Source organism: Solea senegalensis, linkage group LG1, assembly GCF_019176455.1.
Source record: "Solea senegalensis isolate Sse05_10M linkage group LG1, IFAPA_SoseM_1, whole genome shotgun sequence".
In the NCBI taxonomy this organism is placed as follows: Eukaryota; Metazoa; Chordata; class Actinopteri; order Pleuronectiformes; family Soleidae; genus Solea; species Solea senegalensis.
Window position 1 is genome coordinate 28,538,307 of NC_058021.1, and position 17,275 is coordinate 28,555,581.

General features: G+C 39.8%; 4 protein-coding genes across 6 annotated transcripts in view; 2 read left to right on the forward strand and 2 right to left on the reverse strand.

Moving 5' to 3' along the window:
* The window catches only part of myom1b (myomesin 1b), a 28,412-nt gene extending 24,028 nt beyond the window's left edge, over positions 1 to 4,384 (reverse strand). For all 3 annotated transcript variants that reach the window (XM_044034944.1, XM_044034936.1, XM_044034928.1), the window contains exons 1-5: positions 4,247 to 4,384; positions 3,656 to 3,888; positions 1,969 to 2,103; positions 1,679 to 1,850; positions 24 to 181 (exon numbers count right to left, since the gene is read on the reverse strand). In XM_044034944.1, coding sequence (XP_043890879.1) covers positions 24 to 181; positions 1,679 to 1,850; positions 1,969 to 2,103; positions 3,656 to 3,822 — 632 coding nt within the window. In that variant the 5' untranslated portion in view covers positions 3,823 to 3,888; positions 4,247 to 4,384. The remainder of the gene's footprint in view (positions 1 to 23; positions 182 to 1,678; positions 1,851 to 1,968; positions 2,104 to 3,655; positions 3,889 to 4,246) is intronic.
* A 4,471-nt stretch (positions 4,385 to 8,855) lies between these two features.
* myl12.1 (myosin, light chain 12, genome duplicate 1) lies at positions 8,856 to 12,423 on the forward strand. The gene is made up of 4 exons (XM_044028684.1): positions 8,856 to 8,933; positions 10,831 to 11,037; positions 11,158 to 11,319; positions 11,638 to 12,423. Exons 2-4 carry the CDS (start codon positions 10,854 to 10,856, stop codon positions 11,808 to 11,810), a joined length of 519 nt encoding a protein of 172 aa, XP_043884619.1. The 5' UTR covers positions 8,856 to 8,933; positions 10,831 to 10,853; the 3' UTR covers positions 11,811 to 12,423.
* A 733-nt stretch (positions 12,424 to 13,156) lies between these two features.
* On the forward strand, positions 13,157 to 16,788 carry fastkd3 (FAST kinase domains 3). The gene is made up of 7 exons (XM_044028658.1): positions 13,157 to 13,304; positions 13,582 to 15,060; positions 15,160 to 15,245; positions 15,885 to 16,059; positions 16,149 to 16,218; positions 16,318 to 16,432; positions 16,514 to 16,788. Exons 2-7 carry the CDS (start codon positions 13,611 to 13,613, stop codon positions 16,610 to 16,612), a joined length of 1,995 nt encoding a protein of 664 aa, XP_043884593.1. The 5' UTR covers positions 13,157 to 13,304; positions 13,582 to 13,610; the 3' UTR covers positions 16,613 to 16,788.
* A 31-nt stretch (positions 16,789 to 16,819) lies between these two features.
* The window catches only part of chmp5b (charged multivesicular body protein 5b), a 3,042-nt gene continuing 2,586 nt past the window's right edge, over positions 16,820 to 17,275 (reverse strand). The window contains exons 7-8 of the mRNA XM_044028671.1: positions 17,242 to 17,275; positions 16,820 to 17,148 (exon numbers count right to left, since the gene is read on the reverse strand). The exon at positions 17,242 to 17,275 is cut by the window's right edge and continues 82 nt beyond it. Coding sequence (XP_043884606.1) covers positions 17,098 to 17,148; positions 17,242 to 17,275 — 85 coding nt within the window. The 3' untranslated portion in view covers positions 16,820 to 17,097. The remainder of the gene's footprint in view (positions 17,149 to 17,241) is intronic.

The following is a 17,275-nucleotide window of genomic DNA, read 5'->3' on the forward strand; positions in this document are numbered from 1 at the left end:
ACCAGGTTGTGTTGGAGACCTACCAGACGACCCGGGGCTCGGGCCAGCCAGTAACAGTGCAGTGCAGCCGCACACACTGCTTCTCCCACACTGTGTGGGAGCGAGGTTTAATCACAAACTCCGGGGCGTGCATCAGGCTGTCTTCGTTCATGCGCTTGAAGTGTTCCTCGTGTTCATGGAGCTAAAGATTGCAGAGTAGAACATTCAGCTTTCAACTTTGCTAACAATGAACTTTCACAGTCATATTTCCGTTTTTCTGATCTTGTGAAGTTCTGACACGTGGTCAGTGCTGACTTTGCTCTGCACCGTGTCTGTTTGTCACAGAAAACCATACGCTTGCCTCACTAATCCATGGCCACTAAAATATGTATCTCATAAATCTACACACATCTATGACATCGAAAGCAGTGTTACTCTTTCCTGCTCCTCAGGACAAACTGCCCTGCATGCTTAGATGTTTGCCTGCACCAACATACCTGATTCAAATGAATGGGTCGTTACCAGGCTTTTGCAGAGCTTGTTGACGAGCTGACTATTTGAATCAGGTGTGTTGGAGCAGGGAAATATCTAATACATGCAGGACAGTGGGTCCAGAGGACCAGGAAGGAGAAACATTGACTTAAAGAATATCTCCAACAGTAAATTTTCAACATTAAACAGCTTCTTGTGACTGGAAACTGAAATGTGTTTCACTAAGGCCACAGAGAAAATCTGTAATTTTACATCACGGCACACAGGAGTTGTTGATCCATGGCCTCCATCACTGATTTTAAATGTGTTATTTTGAAGTTTGAGTGTTTTACATTCTTCTTTCCAAAGTGACATAAACTTATCAAACGAGGCCGCAGTAGACCAGCAGTTTTTGTGTCCTTGTGAGGTAAAAAAAACACTGACTTCATCTATAGACTGATGCAGGGGCTATCACAGGCACAGACATGCATAGATTTGGTTACATTATCCTTTTTTAAGGGGCTTAAAATCTGATTTTTCAGCCATGTATTCTGTGAGGGAGCATGTGACAGTACCTCACGTCAAAAAACCTGAACTACCACATTAACAGCAAATGTAAAAACATATCTCCCAACAGGAATCCACAATGCATTTATTAACAACAAACAGTATTTTTTTTTTTACACATGCAACTTGGACTTTACATTGCAACACGTGCTACGGTAACAGTGTGTTTTCATTGTGTCCTATGAATAGCTAGGGGTGACTGTCTCGTTGTGTGTCCAGTAACTCAGCACATAACATGACAACACCACTGAGACACGTCTTCCCTGTGTTCTCAAGAAACACGATCTCCTGTGGCATTTGTCGCCCAGTAATAAGACTTTTTGGCAGACGTAAGACAGCTACAGTGAGGGTGTTCACTGTGGTTTTTAATGTCGTTCATTGAATGGCTGGGTACTTCATGTAATCACTCAGACATAAATATCTCCCTTGTGTAAACATTAGTAGTAATAACACCCACATACCCACAGGAATAAACAGCTATGCTGATGATCTAATTGTTTTTATAGCTGATAACATGTGAAATTAAGTCGTACTCCAGAGAGTGCATTTGAGTGATCTACTGTGATGCCCTAAGCAACAATTAACCAACATGAAATGTGATATAAAACGAATCCACCTGATAAATTATGACCTTGAGAAAGCTTGTAACACCTTCACTGACCCTTTTGTTCAGAGAGATGCGCTCAGCTGACTCGCGCATGGCCTCCTTCCTGGAGATCTGTGACCTCTCCATCTCCACGCCACTGGTGAACAAATCCCTGCGAGCCATGTATGCAGCAGTGTCCCTCACCCTTGCTTCCTCTGTATCTGAAAGTCCTGTAACAAACTCTTGACTGGGATCCAGCAGAGCACAGCCATGTGGATTAATGTGGGGAGTAAGAGATAGAGATGACTTTAAGAGAACAGCATTTTTTTTGATTTTCACTTTTTCATGGGTGAGGTGTTTATTACCTGCCCCTGAAGATCGGCACTACATAACCGATGATTTGGTTTTCTTTGTCCACAGCCAAGTAAGTTGGCTTTGCTCTATTTGGTACAGGACTCAGTCTGCTCTGTTCCAGCCCAGAGTGTGAGGACACTTTCAGTCTGAGACATACAGAATATAATCAGCCTGGCATACTGCTTGATTATACAATAATAGCATTATCATGTGGGGATATGGTCACAGGTAGATGAGTGCTAGTCAAGGGTTCAGTGGGAAGGAGGTGTAGATGGTTTAGTTTTGATTATAGTGTTTTTAAACCTTTTGTTTTTCAAATTCAGCAAATCACAACCAGTCAATCTCAAACAATTACTGAATCATAAAAGCACCTGAACAATCCTCTAAATAATATAGTTCAATGTATGTGGGTTTCTACATCCACAGAGTATAACTGATGCTGATAACGACATATAATATGAATGCATAATCTGCAGTAAATCAAAGCCATGTTACATCATTTATTCACAACTAACTAATGCCTCAAGACAAATTGCAAAAAGTTATCACCAGTATAGAAGCAAACAATTTTAATCCAGGAGCTCTGTTTTGCTCACACGTTCAGACTCCACTCACTTTGTTATTCTGGAGGAATGGGAAATGCTATCTGACACACTGGAGAGTTGGGGGTGGAAGCACAGGGTGTAAGATAACCAGAACATGATAAGGAGGCAGGGGCATGAGAGGGGCGAGAGGGCAGCTGCCCTCATTTTCCTCATATTTATCTGGGTCAGTGTTCCTTCAGCTCTGATCATTTACATCCCCTTGACTTTCTAAGAGTCGTTTTTCTTTAAATCCAGACCAGGTTATCCCATAGAACAGTGTCAATGTCATATATTTTCATTAAAGCCACCCAGCCTGTTAAATCATCAGATCATAATCCTCCCCATTGCAGCACAGATTTCTAATGTGTTGGCCAGAGCGTGAAGGCAAAGATCAGATGGTGTTAGTAAAACCTAAGCTCTATGACCTGTTCACACTCTCCAGGCCCGAGTATTTAAAGACTTGCTGGACACTGTAAATGGAAAATGGCTGTTTTGTTATGTCTGTATAGGAATTTTTTGTTGTTGCATGATTTTATTTAAATGTCCTTGTTTACTCAGGTAATTAAACACCTCAATGAGCATAAGAGTGGGTATTATAGATTATTAATCTAGATGATGGCCGTTCAGTCTTTAAGTCTGAGAAACTGTCACTTCTCATTATCTCCCCCAACAGTGGTATGCACAGGTCAAGATTCTATTTCAGTCAGTGCTATACTATAACTCAGCCATTGCATAACAGCCTACGTAACAATGTTGCACTGTTATGAACTGCTTTGTTACTAGTGACTAGTTACTACTGTTGTCACAGTTAGTCAACATGCATCAAAGCACACAAGGGGCATCTCTTAGTCCACATGCCAAAACCTTCATGCAGGATTCAAGGCTGTTTTCAACCAAACTGAAAGACAAACAGTGAAGCAGGATGGTTACTTGTTGTCATTATCAAGCAGTGAAGATGATCCCTTTAGATGACTGTGATGAAGGTGAACTTGATCAGTTGGATTGGAGGGGGTTAAGGGGAGTCAGAGTGGGAGGGCAGTAGGGCTTTCCACAGACATAGATTGATGAAGGTAGGACACATCCCTCCATCCTCTTCATTGCCCCCCCTGCTTACCCTCTGCTCCTACTGCTGACAGAGGAGCTGCTACCAGCCATGTATCTGCTGCTGCTGCTGCTGCTGCTGGCCTGGTACTGGCTCAACGTAGACTCCATCTCCTTTCTACGGTAGCCACGGTCATAGTGGCGATGATGCTTCTGGTAGAATGGTATAGATCCAGACATGCTGCAGGCCGCTCCCTGTACGAGCCCTGAGTTTCCAAGTTTCTTGCTTCCTATCTGTTTTTCTGTCTGGTTAGTTGATGTTCAAGAGCAGGTGAATTATTGTTATCTTCATATACTGTGGTCCCTTTAACTGACTTTTGAAATTGTTATCATTAAATATAGATGTGGACAAGAAAATACAATCCCATGATGGCAGTGTGAGTAAATTAAAAAAATATACTAACAGCCAACAATGCATATAATCCTCTTTATCAAACATGGAAACAACTATGACAATTGTTTCAATTATCATGAAACCTGCAACATCAGCTAGCAAGACAAGATTCAGGCAATAAGGCACATTCCCGTCATGCTTGGACAGACACATGAAACAACTACAACCTGGCTTATCACATCACGTCCCTGCACGACAGAAGCCACTTACCCCAGGCAAAAAATCCTCAAACTTAAAGCTTTATGGGAAAATATGATCCAACTCCAGCCTTAAAACCCAGCTTGATATCCCAGCAGACCCTATACAGGTAGGTGCTTACAGGGCTGCGGTCTACACAACAAAAATAATATTGGCCCTCGCCAGAGTGTCCAAGCAGAAGTTACAACCTTTTATGGTGAGGGTGGAGATAAATATAGCTGAGAGCAGAGCTGGGGGGGCAAGGCAGCTCTGATAGTGAAGTGCATTTACATGTGCATGTGCATGTCTCTGCCTATGCCTCTGCTGGTAAACACTTGGTTTGTTTGCACTGTCTTACACTTAAGTCTTACACTTAAATGAAATGTGCATTTATTACTGTCTGCATTTGCTTTTCAAAAAAAATGGTTAATTGATTGACACAGGGATTATACATGCAATATAGTCTGTCATTTGTAAAAAATGAAATAAGAATAACAAAGCTAAATTCTTTACATCAGAATGCAAACATACAATTTTATCTGTCTTCATTCCGAAAATGAGTTATGCTTAATTTTCTGACATTGTTACAGCCAAACGGGAGAGACAATGTAGTTTCAGGAAAGTAAAATAAGCCTAATTTCTGAGAAATTGTTCTTATTTCTTTGCCTAGAAAGAAAGATAAGCACATTTTGCACTCGCAAAATAATCGTATATAATATAAGTTTGTCTTAATAAGACACTACAGCTTACTTTAAGATTTAATTGCCAGTAACAAGCTGAAACAACAACAATTCCAACTGCTCCTGGTTTGTGTTCACAACTGTGTGTTAAGGATGAAGAGAAATTCACTATCATGGAGTGGTGTGTGTGCAAATATGAAAAATTAAGGTATACACACCTGATTCAAATAAATGGATCGTTACCTGGCTTTTCCAGAGGTTACTGACGAGCTGACTACTGGAATCAGGTGTGTTGGAGCATGGAAATATAAAACATATTTCTGTTTAAAAATCGGTTTACTCCATTGGCAGCTTATTTTTCTAAAACGAGACACAATGTTTGGCTTATTTCAAGTTGGGCTGACATGGGCCAATGTTCTTACCTGAGCTCCAGTTTATTTCTGCATCTCAACTCAAATGTGACACCTTTAGGTTCCCTGTGGCTTCTATTTTCTTCATATATAATACAGTAGCAGCTGTACAACCAGGCTTTGTAAGGGTGATGTGTAGCTTATGTTAATAAACGACGAGTATTCAACCCCATGCAGTTCTTGTTTGGCTAACAATGTTTTGGCTAACATGATTTGCTAAGCTCAACCACATAAAAGCACCCAAAATGTTAAAAAGTGCTAGTTTTAGTGATATTTTACTTACATTTACTATTTTCTTTTAATGTCCATCAAGACCTCAGTGACTTATAAGCAGAGGTTTAACAACAGCAGTCTCAGCTGTGGCTGTGGCTAACTTTAGCTATGCTATTGTTACTTGCTTCACATTCAGTGAATGCCAGTCACTATCTCTTTGTCACTCTCTCTTTCAGTCTTGATTATTTGTGGACATACTCAAATGTCCCCTCTTGTCTCCCTTTGCTCATTAAAAGCAACTGAAAGAAAAGGTGACAGGTAAAAAGGAAGACTATTACTCCAGTGGCAGACTTTTTATTTCATTTGTGGAGGTGAAAGCTGCTGTGAATGAAACAGTGATGAAAAAAAACAAATTCACATAACTGTGAACCAAATAAGTAAATAAAGTTGTTGTTTTTTTTGAAAGCCTGTAATGGTAGATATATATTTAATTACACTCGTACAGATGGTTACAAGTTGTTTTGGAAATTGACAGCCATTCAAACACCTGATAAGTTTCCGTGGGGCAAATATGTCCCTGAACCCTTCAGAGGCCTTTTTGGTCCCCACAGTCAGATCATCATGACAACATATTTGAGAGGTTATGGGAGCAGTTTGCAATGTCAGCCCATAAACAGGGATCAACAATGCAGGGGACATTAAGGTCACAGTGCTACATGATGTCTAATATCACATGGAGTCAATTGAAGATAACATGTGTCACAAGCCACAACATGACCACACTGGAACAAAAAAATGTCACAAAGAGACACTGTGCAGCCAGGTCAAAAGTTTAGATCAGTGATTCCCAAAGACTGGTTGAGGACCCACAGATGGGTCAAATTTGCACAATTTTTAGTTAAGTTTTATATCTATATGTTTTAAGTAATATACATTAAATTATAATTTAATTAATTTGCCAAACATCTCATGGAAATTAGATGTCATGCGATACACAAAATTGCCCTTGTCATGATATATTGTGATTGATATACAGTGAGCTTTGGGGTTTAAATAAGACAATATAGGTACAGGAACTTTCAGGATTAAAGAATCAAATTCAGTCTCGCTGTAGCTTTTATTTCAAACATTTTTGGCTTAAACTAATCCGACTATAAACCCCAGTTACGAAACAGCTGCCAGTCACAGCTCGTATAGTACAGAGTCTTTTTTACCCATGTTTTATGTCTCTTTATTTGTTTTTACATGTATTTTCATCTGAGCTTTATACATATCCTCATAAAACCTTATGTGACTTTTTATGTCTTTTATTCATTCTTTCTATCTTTTAGGGAAACAGGTACATACATATTTCCATTATATAATGTAATGTAATAATAAAGTCACTAAATGACTTCATCCAATTGTATCCAGGGGTATTTTAGTAGTGTCACACACTGCATAAATCTACATTAACACTGGTGCTTTACTATTTTTAGTTTGCAGTCAATTATATCACCTTAGAACTAGAATATTGACACCTATACTCTAATGTGGTAATGAATCCATAAGGCCTGCAACTTTCAGTTTTGTTGACATTGACAGTGTCAACACCCCCCATTCAGACATCAGTGGTTTGTTACCACCTAAAGGTCTTCAGTGAATGTAATCAGTCTTCCAAGTTTTCGGTGTGTATCCAGGTTCAGCTGTCCAAAAGATTCCAGCTCCTGTACTAAGGTCTCAAGGGACCAATTATGACTATTTTCAGTCTGGCTTTGTGTGATTTCCTTACACTGCTGCTATATGAACTTTCAATTTAACAGTTGTACACATGAACATATTCACTGAGCTCACACAAGATTAGGTAACAGAGAGACAAACTATCAAACCTAAAGAATTGCTCAAATAAGGCTGCATAAATGAAACGTTTCCTATCAAACTAGTGCACTCTAGTGGCTTAATGCAACACTACAATTTCTAGGGACAGCTGTTTTGCTGTCTTGTATTGAGGGATTCATGAATGGTTTTTTTTTTTTATTTGAGTTTGTAAACATTTTAAAATAGAATCTTAGCCTTTAATGACATGTCTTTTAACTTTTATTCAACATGTTTCCCCCATGAATCTTCAATTGTATTTATAAACTGTGTACCTATGATGTTTTCTAGGGGTGGGAATAACAGGGTACCTCATGATGCGATACACAATACATGGTCCACGATACCAATAATATCACCATACAACGATTCTGTGATAATCATTACATTGCACAACGTTTGTGAAGTGCAGGATTTCTCTATTTATTCACAGCATAGAGAACAAAGTGCATAAAGTCTATGTATTGAACGTTGATGGGGCATCTCTTAATGTAGCTTTCTCTGCCATTATCCCGCTGTAAACTCCCTCTTCTTTGGGCACCTTGAGGAGACATGAAGCAGGGATTGTTTACTTTAGAGCGTCATAATTTGTTCATTAAAATATCGATATTTGCCCTGGGTATCAATAATTGTATTGCACGAGGACGGACGATGACATATCACAAAATCAATATACCCTAATGTTTTCAAACTGTACACTACAGATCAAAATGTGTTTGATTCGTACAGTATAGAATAACTATAAATAGCTCATGGCACATGTTCAGCCATTCTGTTGTCTTTGAAAGTGATAGGACAGCCGGACAAAAAGACAGATGTGGCTTGTTTTAACTTGTGAGTCAACAGTTCTACATCTTGCTGGTAAAGCCCTGCAGCAGTCAGCCTCCCTCTACAGCAGTGACCTGAACAACTGTTGTATGACTCGTGCTCTATGTATCTATTATTACCCATCCCATCAACATTTTTTCCTTTATTGTTTTGTTTTAGTTTGGTGTATAAGGTTACTCTAATTTTTCTTTCTCTGTCAATTTTATCCAGGTCAAATTCTCACTGAGAGGAGTGACCTTCCTAAAAAAAGGCAGGAATTCTACTTCGAATGATTATTTGTATATGCCTGAAATGTTTTATTACAATAAAAAAGTTCCTTAAGTGCCCATTTACCTTCCCGTAATTGTACAATGCCAGTGAGGATGTGTTCTTTCTCTCCTTAAAAGGGCATATCCAGGAATGTCAAAGGAGCGATTGTGGAAGCTTCATATAATCCACCGGGGGTGTGAACCTGAATTAGGTACTATATTACATCCAAAGCTGAAATACTTTGTTCCGTTTGCGAAAATATTTTTGTTAATATGTTGATTTGTAGTATGCAGATACAGGCAAACCATTAATTGTGTTTTTTTTAAATATGTAATATTGGTTGTTTGGTTGACTACCGCCCCCATTTTTCACAATTGGTTTGTTCTAGTGTTCTGGATGGAAACCAACATTATTATGAGGAAGTGAAGGGCGGTGGTTGAGAAGCAGAGCATCGACGGGCTAGCTAACAAGACAGGTTCTCGTCAGGTAAGACTTTATGTTTGTGATTTCATTGCTGTATATACAGCAATTAGGTATATTTTAAACAAATTGCTACCAGGGTACCCCACTACGTTTGAAAATATAAAAGCTTCTAGTGTTAGTAACGAGCTATCGAGTAATTTTGACTGTAAGGTTGAAAGCCTTAAAAACACGGCTAACTGTTAGCCGCAGTGCTAACATATAGACAGCTGACGTCTGGTACTATAAACGCCATTGAGATTTTATATTATTGTGTATAAAGTTATTGGCTATTACAATCTCATATATGTCGTTTCTTATATCGGGTTGCTGTGCACAGGTTAAAGTGCGCGAATCATTTAATGTGGCTTAAACTAGGCCGCGAACCATCCGGTCTAAGAAGTGCGTACTTTTAGGTAATACAACGTTATGTAGTGTGTTTGGACTCCTTTTATACAACAAATCAGCATAGGAGAATTAATTGTATATTATGCATACGGTTGTAAATGAAATAACAAGTGTTATTGTTACTAATATTTACGATCAGTGGATTGTATTCACGATCACATCAACTTGTTTAAAAATATATTTTGACCAGTCCGTATCTTGAAGATATCCACAATGTTATCAATGACTTGAATAAAAAACAAATCTTAAATCTTAAATTATGAGAAGCCTGAAACTTCCAAATGAGATTTTATCTTACACCTAACAAAAACATTGCAATGAATTGTGTTTAGCTGTTAGTACAATAACTCACGTAATAATTAATTGGAAACACTTAACAATTTTAGCTTTCATTGTAAATGGCGTAGGTTTGAACATTGTTAAATAACTACATTGTCAAGAAAAAGAAATATAAGGTGTCTTAATTTTGGGAACAGTTCATATGTGAATAGTTCATTAATTCAATAATTATCCATTTCTATACATTTAAAGTTAAAAGTGGTCAATTGTAGACCTAATTCATATTTCAGCATACATTGATCGCCAGTGTCCCCAAAATATTTCACTTAAATTTGTATTGACATAAGGCCTGACTCTTGTATAGTCCTAGCTGTTAAGAAGCCAGTTGAGACGAGCAGAAATGCAGGTATCCGTGTCAACATGAAGAAGTGCCTGTAGGACAGTTTGAGTCTGCATTGAAGGCATTGCCTTATAAGGGCATCTGTCCTCACATCAGTAATTTTTCTGACCTCCTGTGAAGCCTCTGTGATGAACAACCCAGAAAGATGAGGGTCATTCCCATTTATAGCTCAGTATGGGACACCACACTGGGGATTCACTGCCAGAGGATGAAATGTTGAGTTGTCGGTATGGATGATAGTGACTGCATGATCCATTCAGCATTAGCAACAGATTGTCTCCTGTTGCCATGTTTACATTCTGTGGTTTTTGATTCTTTATATTGCTAAAAAAAATCATATCTATATCTGCAATGAGAATGCAAAATATGTTAATTTAACTAAAACTAAATGACCTCTGCCTGGAAGAACATTTAAAGTGCCTTCGGTGTCAGTTATTGGCCCAAGCACTCCCGATATATTGGCATGTAAGTCCAGTATCCAGTCCCTAGATGAATTACCTTTCCATTGATCATTAAGTATTGTTATTCTTTGAAGAGTGATTAATTTAGCTGTCAATGATCATTTATAAGAATTATCAAACTAGATTATACTTCACCAGCTGAAACATCTCTCAATATGATGACCCATCGACCCAGTAAAACTGCATGGTTAGTTAAACATTATATGAACCATCTACCTTTTACTCGATGGTTGGGCAACACGCATCTAAAAAAATTGTTCACTATAACAAAATCTGCCATAACCCTCAAAACCACTGTTCTAGTACTGGCTGTTTGCACCAAAAAATAAATCTGAGATTTGTGAATGTTTTCTTGTTTTTTTTTTTAACTCCACAGGTAGAAAAAAACAAACCGTCAACATGTCTAGCAAAAGGGCAAAGGGAAAGACCACAAAGAAGCGCCCTCAGCGCGCTACGTCCAATGTCTTTGCCATGTTTGACCAGTCCCAGATTCAGGAGTTCAAGGAGGCCTTCAACATGATTGACCAGAACCGTGACGGGTTTGTGGACAAAGAGGACCTTCACGACATGCTGGCCTCTCTGGGTGAGTGGAAGAAGCTCCTCAGATGAGTAGCTTCGAGGATGAGATGTAGTCGGATCCAAATATGTAATTGTGTTGGCGTGTTGCTGAAACTTAATACCTCCACTATAACTCATTATACAGGTAAAAATCCAAATGATGACTACCTGGAGGCCATGATGATGGAAGCTCCTGGACCCATTAACTTCACCATGTTCCTCACCATGTTTGGAGAGAAGCTCAATGGCACAGACCCAGAGGATGTGATCAGAAATGCGTTTGCCTGCTTTGATGAGGAAGGCACAGGTAAAAAAAATCAGTAAACTTGTCTTGTACTAAGACTAAAGTGATAAAATGTATTTAGAGGAAAGTGATACCTTTTTTGTATGAACCTTAAATGTTAGTATTATTGCATTTTCTCCACTTGTACACACATCTTGTAATTCATATTGATATTAAGCTGTATTTTTTAAAATGCATTATGCAGACTTAAGTTACCTTGTTGGGCCTTGAATAATCTAGCTACATAAAGACAGCTTGGTTTTAAATTTAGATATGAAATCATTGCCTGCAAAAGAAAAGTCTTAAGAAATGTTATTGATTCTTATGATTTTCCTTCTCCAGGTTCCATCCAGGAAGATTACCTCAGAGAGCTGCTGACAACAATGGGCGACCGGTTTACAGATGAGGAGGTGGACGAGCTTTTCAGGGAGGCGCCCATTGACAAGAAAAGCAACTTCAACTATGTGGAGTTCACGCGCATTCTAAAGCATGGTGCCAAGGATAAGGACGATTAAAGAGCCACACCAGCACACAAGTCGTCTTCACCCTCCTTGTCTATTCCATCAGCTAGATGACCGTGCTACATGTCTCAAATCACCAGTATACAACCCTTTTAAACAAGCCAAAGCAATAACTATCCACTCTTTTGTTGTGAACTTCCACTTTACCTAAATGTACACATTAATCCGATACTGTTTGAAATACTTTTTTCCTGTCATTTAAGATGTACAGTGGCAGCACCATGGAAACTCTAGGGGGATGAGTCTTTGCAATTCATGTGATCGGGTATAGCTGAATTTTTACATTTTATAATATAAACTTTTTAAATAAAGCCCTCTATCAAGGTATATTGTGGTGTTTCCCTTCCATAAACTCCAACTGAAATGAGGATTGCATTACCCTGTCTTTTTGCTTGAGGGTCTAACTATTAGATGCTTAAGTTTTCTCCATGTAAGGAGCTTCAAGTCTTGACACGTCTGCTCTCCCGCCTCACCAAATGTCTTTGGGGCGAGTGCAGACGGGCACGAGCAGAATTCTTTCATCAAAAAGGAAGTTCAGAGATGACATGAAAATGACTTTGGGATTCATTGTTGCGCCCAAGGTGAATAAAGCATCTAAAAAATTAAATGCTGCTAATGGTTTTTATGTGCATCATTAATTGTGTCCTACAAGATGTCATATAGTGTAATAAAATCTTTAATCAGCAGAGTTGTTTTTATCTTAAAGACATGTCTTAGCCTGTACAGGCACTTAAAGTTGTAAGGTGGTGGACAATCTAGATAATCTTTTTGGAATAACAGCATAGTCAGATTATCTAAAGGTGACACTGAAAATCCACAATTTATTCACAGTATAAATAAAAATGCAAGTTCTTACAAATTAAAATAGAGTTTTTAACAAATACAACTTTTATGAAAACACTTATCTGTGTTATGTTCATGTACCTACAAGGGGAGTTGAAGTAAACCTAAGTAGCTTGTATAATAATATGCCATTAATTACTTATATGCACAGCACACCCCGCGACCCTCCCGGATGGATATTTATGTTTTTGATAACTGGTGTGGTGCCTTCATGTTCTGTGGGAAGATGTATAGTCGGGAGGATGGCATCAAAAACTTACTTGAACCCTTGGTTATTTCACAGTCATAGGATACAAATATATAATATAAAAAAGTGAATGACTTTAAAACAATTACATGCATATAAATATTAAGTAAACTTATTAAAAATGTGTCTCAATAAAACCACAATTGTAAACTATGTTTTCAAACTGGGGTTTCAACATTTGACGCCTCTCTTCAAGTAATATTTGTGATGCACTTCCGCTTTCATTATTACTCAATTAAGTGTTTGATTTTTAGCATACTTTAGCAACTATCGATTGACAGATGTACGAGATGTCCGTGGACGCCTCGCTGTCGCTTACGGAAACACGTTGGGTCGACTTCCCCTATGTCAGTGGACCGGTTTGGAGGCGACCTTTTCACTATGCACGGAAAGTCCAGGTATGAATTTTGACTGTTCCGTGTGGTGTGTTCCTTGTGTTGTTTGCGTTCCACAGTTTATGTGTTAGCCATGATAATAACCGGAAAAGAAGCACGAATTATCCGGCCTACCTGGTACGCTAGCGGCTACATAGCTAATGTTAGCTAACAGCCAGCCCATCAAGGTTGGCTTGTCGGTAATGAGAGAAGCACAGAAAGAGGCTGAGTTTTGTCGTCGCTGATATTTTTGTGATATGCTTTGTTGACATATGTTCTTCCTCATGTTGTTTTGATGTAGTTGTGTCTGAGCAGTTCTGGAGCAGGGTCATGGCCCTGAAGATAATACAGAAGGTACCGCTGTTCTGGCAGATCGGGATTCACCGTGGCCCCCATGTTGCATCTGTGTGCCCCCTCACCAGGCTCCTGAGAACTAGCAGTGCAGGTCAGCCCTCATGTGTCGCCTGCCCCTGCGTCAGAAGCCAGGGCTGCAAGAACCCTCAGTCGGCCCGTGGAGTTCGGAGACTCACCACCATCGCCAGGGAGCCGTGTTTCATTGTCAGCAGCTCCGTGAGACTCCACCGAGATTCTGTTCCGCACCTCCGTTTAGCGCAGCTGCATCGTCCCACAGCTGCAGAGGAGCAGGGTTTCCAGCGGCGACTGGAGAGTTGCTCCTCCTCTCGTCAGGTCTTCAAATTGTTGTGCTCGGTGGAGATTTTGTCTGACACCATGGCTGCTGCGGCGCTTCATCGGGTGGCCGACCTGGAGCAGGATGGATACTCACTGAAGGACCCAACAGTGCTGGAGAAAGACACTATCAGGGCCTTGTGCCTTCAGCTGGAGCAGGACTCTGGGCGACTGACAGATGCTGGGCTGGTATCAGCCCTACTGGCGTGTACACGCCTCTTCTTGGATCCATGGAGCACTCTGATGGTGCGGCTGATGTCTGAGAGTCAGGATAGGCTAGACTGTGGGAAGCTGAGCATACAGCAGCTGTGTACCTTGGGCAAGGCAATGCTAGCCATAGAGGGTCCTGGTTGTGTGATACTGGAGCAGGTGATGGAGCACATCCAGAAGCAGGGCCCTGCCCAGTGGAGCCTCTCTGATCTCATTGCTGTTTATAAGCTTCTGCAAGGTGGTGTGGGTGATGATGGAAAATACAGTGATCTGCTGAATGCCATGCACACCCACTCTCTGACAGTCGCCTCTCGCATGGATTCCACTGCCATCAGTGTGCTGCTTCATGCTCTTGTGACACTAAGGCAGAATCAGGCCATGCCTCTAGTGATCAACCTGTGTAAGCAGGCTGTTCGGCATGTACCCTACTTTACTGATGAGGAGCTCACCCTTGTGGTTGGGGCGTTAATCCACTTTGGGCTGAGTGATCATTACTTTGTCGAGGCACTGGAGAAGTACGTTCCTACAATGGCATTCACTTCCCATCCTGAGACGGTCACCAAGGTGATTCAGTTCTTTGGCAGGAGGAATGTTTTGTCCCCAACTGTGTTTGACGCTGTTGCTGAGAGCTTTGTGTACAGAGCAGATAACTACAACACCAGCCAGGTGGCCAGGCAGATCATGGCTTTCGGGATGCTTGGATACCTGCCACCTAATGCAGCTCAAGTGTTCAGGAAAGTTGAAAACATCGTGCAAACACGCTTTTCACAGTTCCAGCCTCGAACGCTGCTCAACCTGCTCCACGCCTGCACACTGGTCGAGAGGTTCCCTGTCAATTTTGTCTCCAAAGTCTTTAGCAGTTACTTCCTCGAGCAGCTGCAAGGTAAATTATCCTGCCAAGACACCAAGAATGTGCCATGATTAAAGATGTAATGATTGTCTCTTGTTGACATGCATTTTTGTGATTATGTTTGTATTAAAGAGCAAGATGCAAGAATGGATCGGCTCGTCCTGGCACAGCTGACTCAGCTCTACATGACTGTGAAGCTGGAGTGTCCTTTCTATCAGGTAAAATATTTAAAACTACCCTGAGGGTTAAATATGACAGAAGTTGTGTTTTACACACTTGGACTTCATGACATCAGTATTACAAGTGTCAGTCCACTTACCTGATAAAATACAGAGTTTTGCTTCATTACATTTTTCAAAACCTGCAAAACCCTAATTTTATTTCCCTGACATTTGAGATTAAACTAAGGGTCGGTAACACCTTTGATCTATGATCCCACACAGTGTCAAACTGAGGTAACAGAAGTTTCAGTTTAAATAACAAGAAGAAAGAGATTCACAACAAAAGCAAATAAAATTGAACCTGAAAATGGACCTAATTATTGATATCAAATACTATTTTTTTTGTTCATGTTTTTAGATTGGGGGGACCCAAAGTATTAATTATTTTCAATATACTATGCAAAGTAAGTTTTTTTAGATGGTGTCTGCAAACTCCCTCAGTCAGGTCTGATGGTTTTCCTTGTCAGTTTGTAGATGCAGCATAAACATGTTACATCGTTTTTGTTCACAAAAAACAAACAAACAGAGGCAGAATAATATCAGCAACAATAAAAATCACCAAATGTTTCACAACTTCAAGTATCTCAGACTCGTGGACCCCTCTGTACTGATAAATTTCTCCTGCCCCCCCCCCAGGGTCCCAGGCTCCTTCCAAAGTATCGTGTCAAGTCTTTCCTCACTACTGGACGCTCGATTGAGACACCAGCGGACGGGCATCTATACAACTCTGTGAAAACTGGACTGATTGAATTGCTCGGGGCTCGTTCATACTTTGGATCCAAAGTTCTGACACCATATTGCTACACACTTGGTAACAGACTTCACAACAGCTGTTTAGCTCTTGAGTGTTTCCTTTAGTTTGCCTGGAAATGGCTTATCATTTTTGTTTTGTTGTTGTAGATGTGGAGATAAAACTAGATGAAGACGGATATGTGCTGCCTGCCAGTCAAACTGATGATGTGTACAAAAGGTAAGCTGTGTTTTTTTTTTTTTTAAGTTCTTTGCTATACCAAATATTTCTCATGTACCAGATGTGAAATCTCAATGACATGCTGATGTTTAATTACAGAATTGCTCTTTGCATTGATGGACAAAAGAGGTTCACTACAAACGTGAGGAAGCTGCTCGGGAAAGAAGCCATAAAGCAGCGACACCTGAGACTTCTTGGATATGAAGTTGTTCAGGTTAGTCCCTCACGTTTACTCTGACCACTTTGTTCCTGAGGGAGTTTTTCTCACTGATCAAGGTGTTTTTTTTTTTTCTAGATCCCTTACTATGAATTTGATAACCTGGAAACCATGACCAGCGTCGTAGCATATCTGCACCAAAAAATCTTCCCTCACACCTACAGGTTGAGTTGGTGATGATATGATGAACATGTGGAGGATGTGACAAATCAGAGGTTTTTGCCTTTTCTAGAGCATATTCTTACGAAATCGGTATTTATTTTTGCTAAGATGTCAGTACCCAACGAATGTTTTTTAAGTTATCAATTATGCACTTCTACATAACTTTGCAATAAAGTGAGTTCTTAAACAAATAATGACTTTAGTATTTCACACAATGTGAAGTGTTGTTTGAAAAATATAATTTATTTTGTTCTTGGCAAATGCACTGCTGAGAAGACTGTACAAATATAAGAGAATCCCAAGTCACCTAAGATATGTATGAAAAAGCCCACTCGTATAGAATAACCACAACTTTTAATTACAAAACCTGATAAAAAGAGATAGTTTTCCATCATTTGTTAGACAGTAGAAGCTTTGGTTTGCTAAGGCAGGGAGTGTCATTTGGATAAATACAAAAAAATGATCTAAAATTAGAACGAGTGCAGAAAAGAAGCACTTGTTTATGTAGCAGGAATCTGAGGAAGACCAAACTCGTCCACGAGAACACCGTCCTGTGACACACAAGAAGAGGTGTATATTAATAAAGCCAAGCTGTAGAAACATGATGCCATTCATGTGACACTGAAAAGTCAAGGGACAAGTACCTGGTTGGTTGACTTTTCGCCGGGGAGACCTTCT